Below are 11334 nucleotides of genomic sequence, written 5' to 3'. Positions count from 1 at the left end.
TTCCACCAGCAATGTTTGAAAAGAATTTTGGTAAGTATAGTATTGCCAAATTGCCTTCCACGGAAGTTTTACCAATTTGCTCTTTCATCAGCAATGTATGTAAAGGACCACCGTGTTGTCAAACTTTTTGATTTTTGACAATCTGGTAGTGTAAATGGTGTCTCGTAATTTTAATTGTAATTTTTAAATTATAAGATTGAATATCTTTTAATATGTTTAAGTGGCAATTGTATTTTATTTTTCTGTAAATTGTTCATATACTTTGTTCACATTTTTATTGGTTGTTAGGTCTTTTCTTAATAATTACTCTGATCGTATGTAAGTTAAAAATAGTTTTCTTTTTTTCTCAGTTTGTCCTATGTCTTTTTACATTGTTATGGTGATTTTTTTGCTATGCAGGTATTTTTTATCTTTATGTAGTTGAATTTGTCAACATTTTCTTTGATAACTTCTGGGTTTCCTATCATTTTGAGAAAAGCCTCCCACTACCTAAGATTATTAAGAAATTCTCTTATGTTTTTGTTAAATACTTTTATTCTTTTTGTATATGTAAATATTTGATTCACCTGGAATTTATTTTGGTGTAAAAGCATGAGATTCAACTTGATTTTGTTTGTTTTATCCAACCCTACTTATTGAATAATCCATCTTCTCTCCATTGTTTTTGAATGCTACCTTTGTAAGATCCAAATTGCCATATGTATTTGCATCTATGTGTGGATTTTTCACGTTCCATTGATCTCTATTTGTGTTCTAGGACCATGCTGTTTTTTAAAAAATTGATGTACATTGTGGTTTTTTAAACCACAATTTAAAAAATTGACGTACAACATATAGAAAAGTACATAAATGAAAAGTATACATCTTGATAAATTTTCAAAAATGGAACACATTTGTGTAACCAACACCCAGATCAAGAAACAGAACGTTATCAGCAAGCCTGAATGGCTTGTGTCCCTTCTCAGGCACTACTCCCCTCAAGGGTAACCACTCTTCTGACTTCTAATGGCAGAAACTAGTTTTGCCTTTTATTTTCTATGTAAAGAGAATCACACAGTGTGTAGTCTTTTGTGTCTGGCTTCTTTTGTTAAACATTATTTTTGTGAGATTGAGCCATCTTGTTGTGTGTAGTTTTAGTCCGTTCATTCTCATTACTGTGTAATAGTATATTGAGGGAGTATACCACAATTTACTTTTCAATTGTAATGTTAACATTATTTTGATTGGAATCACGTATTTTTAGATTACCTAAGGCAGAATTGTATTTATGATATAGAATCTTCCTATATACATGTTTAAGTCATTAATGCCCCATCAGTAGCATTTTAAAGTTTTTGTCATATGGAATTTACACATTTGTTTTTAAGATTATTCCTAGGTATTTGAGTGCCTTGATTGCTATAGCTATTTTTACTTCTAAAAAGGTAAAAGAGTAGTTCAGACCCAAGGAAGAACGTCCGTCCATTGTTGCTACAAAAAGCACAGGCCTACTTTATGGGCTCATCTTCCAGCTCCAGTGGGAGGAAGTGGGCAAAAAAGAGAAATGAAGTGGAAGTCCAAAAAGATGGATTAAAAATTAAACCATAGGAGGAATTTCCTAATCAGAGCAGTGAAAAGCAGGTGTAATTACTTTTCCTGGAAATTTTTCAAAGGAAGGTTGACTTCTAATTGGCTGGGTAGGATGATTGGGGAGTAGAAGGGTAACTTTAGGGGAGATAATTCCAAACTCAATCTCTAGTCCCTGTGTATTTGGGATTTGTCGTCTCATTTCACCTCTAAGAGCCCAAATTAGGACTGAAACCAGTAGTTACGAGAGCCTGGGATTGGGTGAATTGTAATTGCTTTATTCTTGTCTCCAGTTCTTAAGAGTCCATTCTCTTTCTTTGAAGGGTGTTCTGAACAGGGTAACACAGGAGGCAGTAGGTGAAACTAGTTAACATAAGGTCTGGGTTCAATGGGAGGTGAGTGCAATGAGCAAGTGTTTCCACTCAGTAAACCAAAGCAGGAAAGTAGACTTCAGCTGGAGGACTGGGCACCGAGGCGTTCTCAGAGACGGTAAGGAGCCTGATTCCAGAGCCGTGGCTGCTCTCAGAGTTCCCTTCTCGGACCACATGCAAACGATCCGTTCAAATGGTGTTCAGCTATCTGAGTTTCTGGAAAACAGCACATTCCCTTTGCCCATTGTAGGAGTCTCCCCTTCCTCCTCCATCACTCAAGGCTCTTCACCAGAAACCAGCAACTGGGAGCATGTGCGTTAGTATCAGAAATTACACTGGTATTACTCCTCAGTCTTTAGATCAGAGTGATGAACTGTGGCAGGTGTCCTAGGAGAGAGACAGTCTCCTCAGCCCTCCTGGCCGCTACCATCCAGCTCTAAGTCTTCCTGCTGAATTCCCCTTACAAAGCAGTTTGAAGGAAGAGGACTCACGGAGTTCTGTCAAGCAGGGTAGGCAGAAGGTGGGCAGAGTCAAATTCTCCTCGAATCTGAAACAGCTCAGACTGTTCCTCCATATGAGAAGTTCCTGAGCAGCCTCCCTGTACCCTACGAGGTTGTTGAGGTGAGAACCTAGACAAGGGCCTAAGAAATCGGAAGCCTCTATTTTTCACCATGAGAGGCTTTGTTGCTGGCAGCCAGGCATTTCAGTGCAGTCCATCGGATTCCTGGAATTTCTGCTGCTTTCTGCTGGTCTCTGGGGCAGAGACAGCAAGGACCTTGGGGGAGGGGACTGAGCGAAAGAGTAAAAACCAGCCAACCCTCAGCTTCCTGCATCAGGTGCATTAGGGCTGCTGAAGGAAGGTGAGGATCAACAACTGACCCCAGTGCCCCTAAAAGAGTTGTTCAGAGTGAGTCGGGTGGAAGATGACCCTTGACTTTACCTTTCTCACAGCTCAGGTCCTGCAGATGAGAGGCCCTGGGAAGGAGTTATAAGAGCAGACAGTGGCTAGGGCAGTGTGGCAGTATGGTGGAAGGCATTTGGGTTTTGTGACAGCCCTGAGTTCAAACTCAGCTCTGTTGCTAACTAGCTCTGTGTACTTGAGCATGTTACTCAATCTATTTGACCTTTAGTTCATCAACTAAGATGCCCTATCTATAGGGTTGAATGAGGATTAAATAAGAAAACATATATATAGTCACTGACATAGAATAGGCCCTCAATAAATTTATCTTGTCTCTCTACTACTGTCTCACCTTGTGGAGAGCCTCTGTTGGATTGCCCCCACAATGTGGACCATAACATCCCTGCACATGTACACATACCACCCACATGTGTCCCTGGTTGCATTCACACACTTGACACACACATTCACCAGCCTGTACAGTCGCACCTGAGCTAAGGACAGCCTTCCCAGACAGGTAAGATGAGGGGCCAGCTTGCTGATGACGGGGCAAGCTGTGGAAATGCTCCGCCCGATAGCCTGGTTATATGAACGGGCTTCGTTCCTTGGAGGTATTCTGGAAAAGCTGTGTAAGGAGAATAAGGCGTGGTAGTGGGGGATAGCTCCACAGACATTTCCCCTAAGTTGAATGTGCTTCTTGAGGGATACTTTGCCCACCGCTGCCAAGGAAGCCCTAGTCTATGCCCAGAGTTGTAGTGTCTGGAGCTGTGCTGTTCAGTACAGTAGCCCCTGGCCACATGTGGCTACTGAGCACTTGAAACATGGCTAGTGTGACTTAGGAATGAAATTTTAAATTTCTTTAATTTTGATTAATTTAAATGTTAAGACTGATACTTGATTTAGTTATTGGAAAACTTTTAATGTGTTTGGAACAACTTGGATGTGTGAATTGACTTTTTCAACAGTGAATTTTGTGAAACCTAAATACAGATCAGATATTTCTGGTGAAAATTTAGTGATCAAATTGGAATGTGCTGTAAGTGTAGAATATATACTGGATTTCAAAGACCTATTATGAAAAAGTAATGTAAAATATTTTATTACTAATTTTTATATTGATAACGTTGAAATAGTAGTTTGAGTACATTGGGTTAAATAAAATATAGTATTGATATTAATTGTATCTGTTTCTTTTTGCTTTTTTAATGTGATACTGGAAAATTTGAAATTACATATATGACTCACATTCTATTTCTATTGAACAATGCTGCTCTGGAGACTTTGGGACTCGGGCAGCAGCATCGCCTGCTCCAGACACACGCCATCTGTTCCTCACTGCCTCAGGGGGCTTCCCAGAGAAGATTTCTCTGTGCAGCAATGCTGCTTCCACCCTTTTCTGCATTGCAGAGTGGGCGACTCAAGTGAGAGGCTCTAGCACCTGACCCCCACGTCCCAACCTAATAAACCGATGGTGAAAGATTTCAGAGAGGAGGGAAAGTGCTCTTCCTGGGGAAACCTTTCTAGTGTCTTATCAACTGGAGAGGGGAGATTGCTGGGATGCTGAGAGTTGTGTGTGCGTAGTTGGGGGGCAGGGTTGGAGGCTCAGGGATGTCCACGTCTCAAGATTGTCAGATTCTCCAGCCTCACTCTCCAAACTGCGGGGTCCTCACATTCACCTCTGGCCCCACCCCCATATTGCCACCTCTGCCCCACCAAAGAGGTTGTCGTAAAGTCCGCTGCCTCCTCAATGGTGCTGGCTCCTCCCATCTGTCAGGGACAGTTTGAGCTGGGAATCTTCTAACGAGTCTCAGAGCAAGGATAACAGCAGCAGGAGTCGTTTAGGAAGCTCATGATGCTTGCGTATTGTTTGGTGAGGAATGGGTGGGGGTGCTTGAGTGTGGAGGGGAATTAAGGATGTTGTGCAGATGCTGCTACAGAGAGAGAGAGAGAGAGAGAAAGAGAGAGAGACTCCCCAGGGCCACGTGACTCTCACTTCTCGGTCCCTCCTTCCTGCTCCTTTCTTCTCCCTTCACTCCTCCACTTCTGATGATGCTGCTGAGGCTGCTGCCCTGTCCCTTGAGCTCTCAACATCTCTACTTTTTCTGGCTCTGCTTTGCCCTCCGTCTGAAGCACATTCAGGCAGTCAGCATCTCCTCCCCCTACTCCACGTCTACATCTGGGGTTTGCATAAGACGGTGACCTCTATCCAGAGGCAGCTTCCCCCGGGGCTGCACTGCACCCAGAATGGGAAACTGCAGAAGGGTAGTGGGAATTAACGAGGCAGGCAGTTCCTGCTGCTCCCTCTTCCCTCCACTTCTCACTGCAGAGTGCAGTGCCTCCTCCCTTGTTCCTCCAAGCCTGGTCCTGCTGTGTTCTGGGTCTCTCTCCTTTGACAACTGCAGATTCTTGGTTTTGTTAGTCATTTTCCAGGAGTTCCCTTCTTGCTTTCCCTCAAGAGCACTAGGAATCTGTGACACAGGAATGGTAGGGAGATCCCAACAAGAATGAGAAGGAAGGAAGAATGAGAAAGAAGGGAAGGAGCTGGGTGTCCTGGGCTGGAATTTCTGTAGAGGGATCCATTAGAAGGCGGAAGATCTCTCCTCCATCTCCAGAGATGGAGAGTGCAGGGCAAAGGTTGAAAGTGAAATGGGCTGGCAGTGCTGATCTCTCCAGGCCTGGTGGACTGCCTTTTGCATAAACCCCTGTTTGTGAGGCTGCAGTAGGTTCAGAGAGGCCACTGGGATACAGACTCAATGGCATAAAGGCAGAAAGGGTGCAAAGAAGGAGATTTGATGGAAACAAGGGGTGGAAAGAGACTGAAGAAAACTTGAGATCATGTTTAGTTTTGGCTGCTACTGTCATGGCCTTTTGGCAGCAGGTTTAATGATATGACAGACTGAGGCCGGTAGTGGAGGCTCATGCAGACACAGTGCCAGTGTGTAGTCTCTTCTCCCCCAACCCACACTCGCATCCTTTTCTCCTTAGCCTGAAGTCCTCTGCCCTAGTTCCTTGCACCTTGGGAGGGGACAGAGCAGAAAAGAGAGGGAGACCCCCTGGTTGAGGATCAGAGACTCCAAGAAGCAAGTGGCACATCCAAGCCCCATCTCTGAAATAATCTTATAGTTGTGGTTGGCAATTGGTATTGGTTATTAAAAAGGTATAAGTGTGTGCAAAGAAAGCCTGGTGGTTAGACTAGAAGACTGGAGCCTTGGTTATGTTTCCTGGTTTGTGTGTGGTTGGGGAGGGCTGGGCTTACTACGGGGTCTATGTCCCCGCTCTCCGGGACTCTCAGGGAGGAGGTGACAATGCTTATCCTCAAATGGCAAAAGCACAAGGGGGCAGACTCTATCAGGAGGCATCATTAGCTCCTGGCACGATGCAGGTGGGAGGTGTGGGAGATCTGTGCTGCTTGGGACTAGGTTCTGGTCCAAGTGGTCTTGGTTCCCTTCCTCTTTTGGATCTGAAGCTGGCTTGGCTGGGTCCACAGTGTGGAAGGAAAGGTCAGAAGAGCTTGGCAGTGACTCGGTTGCCCCCAGAGTTCTTATCCCCAGAAGGCCGAGGTGCCACAAAGTCAAAGGTTGTGTGATGTTTGACCCGGCCTTTGCCCTTGCTCCAGAGGGCAATGAGGCCAAAGCAGAGGGTCACTGAGGTGAGGAAGGGGAGGAAGCCAACTGCCAGCACCATAGCTATGCCTCTGCTATCTAGGAAGAAAGGCCCTGGGATCCCTGGCATCGTGATGTTGGGGTCAGAGAAAGAGCCATTTGGTGGTTCAATTTGGATCACTTCCAGCCAGGTCCTCAGGGAGTCATTCCCAGCCACATTGCTGACCACACAGACATAGGCCCCTCTATCCCGTAGCTGCACTGAGCGGATCTCCAGCGTCCCGTCCTCTAGAACCCTTACTCTCCCAGCCCTTCCCAGCCAAGCCCCCTGAGGCCTCATCCAGGAGACGGTCGGGGCTGGGTCTCCATCTCCAGAGCAGGAGAAAACAGCATGCCCCCCCTCCTCTGCAACAACCCAGCGGGGCCCAGACTTTCGGATCATGGCTGGTTGGCAAGTGAAGTGCCCTGGAGGTAAGATGTCTGAAAACTCCCTCAGGCTCTTCCCCTGGACATGCTGTGGGCCAGCACAGGCAGGGGGGGACGTGCCAAAGTCCAGGCGGCGGCGGAGCCGGAGGAGCCAGAGGAGGCGGCAGTCACAGGTCAGGGGGTTGCCAGACAGCCTCAGGGTGACCAGTTTGTCTGGAGAAGGGAAGGCTGTTTCCTCTAGTGTCTGAAGGGCATTATCCGCCACATCCAGGAGGTGGAAGGCAGTCAAGCCCTGGAAGGCATGGGCAGCGATGGAGGTTAGGCATGCCCCCGACAGACGTAGTTCCTGGAGCCGCACCAAGGGACTGAGCCTTCGGGCTGGGATGGATGAAATGGGGTTCTGAGACAGATCCAGGACCCTGAGGAAGCTCAGGTGGTGCAGCGCTTGAAAGGGCACCGAGCTCAGATTGCAGCGAGTGATGGCCAGGCTGCTGAGATTGAGCCCAAGCAGGCTCCCAGGCTCCAGGGCCTCCAGAGATGGCCAGTGGTGGATCTCCAGCTCCTTTAGCTTCCGCAGCCCCCGTAGCGCCCCTGCCGGTAGTCTCCCAATATCCAGTTCTCGAAGCCTTAGGGCCACTAGTGCCGGGAGATGAGCCAGGGCCAGGCCGGGTACCGTGCTGAGGTTGCAGCGCTCCAGAGTGAGCGTGCTCAGCTTGGCCAGCCCTGCAAAGGCTCCTGGAGCCACAAACACCAGGTGGTTGTCCCCAACCTCCAGCTGCTGGAGGCTGCCCAGCTCCCCAAAAGCTCCATCGAGGAAGAGGACAATCTGGTTGAGGCGGAGGTCCAGCAGCATGAGGGCAGACAGGCCCGAGAAGACCCCTGGCCCCATGATTCTCAGCCGATTGCCCTGCAGCCTCAGGGTGAGTAGGCTTTGTAGGCCACGAAAGGCCCCAGGCTCAAGGGTGGACAGCTGGTTGTAGCTGAGATCCAGTTCCCGGAGCAGGCCCAGGCGGGAGAACATTCCCTGCTGAAGCCCCCACAGGCGATTCCCACTCAGGTCCAGGAGTTCGGTATCTAGCGGGAGTCCCCCAGGTACAGCCTCCAGCTGCCGGTAGGCGCAGAGCACTGCCCGGGGCTGGGAGGTGCAGTCGCACACAGCAGGGCAGCCACCACTGCTCCCTCCAGGCAGGAGGAGCAGGAAAAGGAGGAGGGACCACGGGGGCCAGGCTTGCTTTGGAGCTGTGGCCGCAGCCATCCCCTCTTCAATCCTGGAATAGATGATGACATGACCCTTTTGGGAAAGTGGCTTCAGATGATGGTGACCCTGGACCTCCCAGGGCCTCCTTAAGGAGAGAGACATTGAGCTATCCATCTCAGCAATGCCAGCAAGTAGAGTGCAGAACCAGGAGAAATTCTGGTGCACACCTTCCTGGAGCCTCCTGGGGCTCCTCTTCGGGGAACCTCTACTTTCCTCCCCCTCCCAGCCCTGGGTGACAGGCCAAGCGCTCACTAGCTCATGGAACCCTCGTCAAGCCTGATTTCTGTGGGGAAATTTTTATCAGAATGGGACAGGAAACAGCAGGGAAGTGACTTTGAGTCTCCCTGTAATGTTTTTTTTTTTTTCCTATATCTGTGAATCCAGGAATACCTCAGGTCCCTTCTCCCTCATATCTGCTCTCCCCAAGGTCTGCTCTGTCCCTCTCTGCCCACCCTTCTTCTCCCATATTATTTACCCATAGCTTTGTCTAAAGCTCAGGGGAACCATGTCCTTGGATCCTGATTGGAGAGAGGCCTCACCTTGACTAAGTCATCCAAGACTGCGAAACATGCGGGCCTCAACTCTGTGCCCCAGGCTCCGTTTACTGCCTCTCTGCCCCCCAGGCTCCACTTACTGCCTCTCTGCCCTCCTCCAGCCTGGCCCAGGGCCTGAGGCCCTGGACTAGCAAGATCCAATCTCCCCAGTACGCCTATGTGGATGACAGCCAAGCTGCACATTAGCCATGGCACAAGATCCAGGGGGCACTTGAATCCCTCACAAGACCTCCAAGGGCAACCCTTCCTCCCCTACAGATGACATTGGGGTGTGTGAGGGACACAAGAGATGCCCAAGTTTTGAGGTTTGTTGCTTGGTCCTCGAACTTAGGCTTCTCTTATATCCCTCCTTAATGGTGTCTTGATTCAAGTCGAGCGTGTGAATCTGAGGGAGATCTCTCGTCCCCTTTGGCCTCAGCTGCCTGAGTAATATACAGGAGGCAGATTTTGAGCCAGGGAGGCACAGAGAAGTGAGGAGAGACAGCACATAATCAGACACTGTGGGTGGGAGTAAGGGAGCCTTTGGTTGGCACAGCAGATCTCTGGGCACAGGCTGTGTGAACAGCCTATCTACTTAAAGTGGGTTTCTGTGTTCCAGGGGCCTGGGCAAAATCAGGAAAATGGTGACTATGATGACCATTGGAGACTGACTGAAGTCACAGAGGAGAAGGGGTCCTTAGGTGGTGAGAGCCCTTGACTCACCCTGTTCAACGCCAAAGGAGACCCCAAGGGAGGGGAGGTATTGGAATTGGCAAGGGATGGCTAAAGAGATAGGACAAGAGCCACCAATGCTCCCTGGGAGGCAGGACACCTGGGCTCCTTTCTAGCTGCACGTCCCGATCCCCTTTGGTCTTTCAGGCTCCAGGCTTTCTGGGTCCTACAGGGTCTGCTTTTTTCTCCCACATGGAACTAAGGAGAGGCAGGTTAAGAGATGGCGTGATTTCTTCCCCTTCCTCTCCCACTCTACACCCTCCTCTGGAAGCATCGTTTTGGCAGCAATCCTACGGCTACTTCAGAGAACTGTAGTAGCTGGGAAACTGAAGAAAGAGGCCAAAGAGCAGAGGAATGTAGGACACCGTTTTGAGACTTGGGCACAAAAAAGAATGGCATGCGGCAGGCAAAGGCTGCTGGCCAGACTCCTCTTGTCCCTGTCCCAACCTAACAGGTCTCTACGGCATGCTGACTTCTTCAGAGAGAGAAAAGTCCCAGCCTCCCTCGTTCTCTCTGTGCCTGTTCTGGGAAGTCCACCTGACAGCTAGCTCTTTATCGCTACCGCTGCAGTTCCTGCTCATCCTTCTTGCTCTGCATTTAGCAAAAGTGCAGTGAAGCATGTAACCCAGCTTCCCTCCTTCCCACTCCTGTGAGTTTCCTCTCAGTCCCCAAAGCCTGCTGGGCCAGGGGCTGGGGGATCTGGGGCCAACCCCTTTTCTTTATTTATAAGGTGGCTAATTTAATCACAAACTTCCCTTGCCAATCTCCATGGCTACAAGACTGGCTTCCACCCACTTTGCAGGAAGAGACAGGTGTCAGAACCGCTTCTTTCTCTCCCTAAATGGGCTGGGGTCTGGGGCATCATCCCCTCAAGGAATAGGGTGCTTTCTTCTTCTCGTCTCTCCGTGGTGGTCCAGAGACACATTTGAACTCTTTAAAGCAGTCTCCTGATTGAAGCATGGGGGCCTGCGTGGGGAGGGGGCTCTTGGAGGAAAAATTTCTGAAACAGCCACACCGGTTGCGTAAAAAACCCTTCCCAGAGGTAGAGGGAGCACTAGGGGATAGAGGGAGGTCTCCTTGGAGTCCTTCCCCCCAGGTGCACCTGGGACATCTTAGTTTTCCCATCAAAGTCCCGTGGAGCCAGGATCAGTGCTTGGCTGGGGGGGGGGGTGGAAGGGGCAGGCAGGGTGGGCATAAACCTTCTGGCCTTGACAGGCACACTGGTCTGGCCTTGCCTCTGAGAATGGTATGGAGAAGGGCAGCTGCAGCTTTGGGACAGGAAGTGGGGGCACTTACCGGAGAAGCTGGAGGGTGGCATCAAGTTGGGCACTGCATCTGTCCAGGGCTGGGGGCCCGTCCCATTTGAGCTGCACCTTGGCCCCCACACCTCCCCAGTGTGCCTCGCTCCCCACTGCCCGGCTGCCCGGCTGCCCGCCACTGCTGCTGTTGCTGCTGCGGCCGCTGCTGCCAAGACCGAGGTAGAGAAAAGAGCCAGAAAGCATTTCTCCTTTTTTTTTTTTTTCCTCTCTCGCTTTTTAAACCAGGCGAGAATGAGTCTGCAGCAACCCTGTTGGTGCAAAATAAATAAATAAAGCAACCAGGGAGGGCTGCAGCAAGCACCACTATAGGAGGGTGAATGAGGGGGAGGGAGCACAGAGGGAGGCTCTGGAGCCCGGAGGGGTTGGGCAGTAGAAGCAGCTGGGCAGCTCTCAAGGGTCTCTCGGACATCTTGATTCCCTCTGGGGAGCTCTGGAGCCAAGCACCTTCCTTAGGCTGTCTTCAGTCTCCCAGATGTGGGGCAATTCTGTGTAACCTCTCAATCTAAATGTCCCCTGTGGGTATCATTTGTGGGGAAAGTTCTCAGTCCAGAACGTCTGCTGTGGAGCACGTTCTGCGACTCTTTCGGTGGGGGTTCCTGAGCAACAGCTCCCAAGCCTCCCTGGGG

At 49.6% G+C, this 11334-nt stretch overlaps 1 protein-coding gene across 1 annotated transcript; it reads right to left on the bottom strand.

Annotated features, from left to right (window-relative positions):
* Positions 1–1823: 1823 nt before the first annotated feature.
* LINGO4 (leucine rich repeat and Ig domain containing 4) lies at positions 1824–10991 on the bottom strand. The gene is made up of 2 exons (XM_070606994.1): positions 10686–10991; positions 1824–8134 (listed from the first exon to the last, which is right to left on the bottom strand). The coding sequence occupies exons 1-2, from the start codon at positions 10889–10891 to the stop codon at positions 6340–6342; spliced, it is 2001 nt and encodes a 666-aa protein (XP_070463095.1). The 5' UTR covers positions 10892–10991; the 3' UTR covers positions 1824–6339.
* Positions 10992–11334: the final 343 nt, after the last annotated feature.

The sequence above is a fragment of the Equus przewalskii genome, unplaced genomic scaffold, assembly GCF_037783145.1.
Source record: "Equus przewalskii isolate Varuska unplaced genomic scaffold, EquPr2 ChrUn-10, whole genome shotgun sequence".
NCBI classification, from domain to species: Eukaryota; Metazoa; Chordata; class Mammalia; order Perissodactyla; family Equidae; genus Equus; species Equus przewalskii.
This window is presented reverse-complemented; position numbering and strand designations above follow the sequence as displayed.

Excerpts from the sequence above, each read along its gene's own strand:
- LINGO4 (XM_070606994.1), bottom strand. The coding sequence starts at position 10,891 with ATGCTTTCTGGCTCTTTTCTCTACCTCGGTCTTGGCAGCAGCGGCCGC. Across the intron at positions 8,135-10,685 it reads GCCACCCTCCAGCTTCTCCG|GATTGAAGAGGGGATGGCTG; the intron begins GTAAGTGCCCCC and ends CATCTATTCCAG.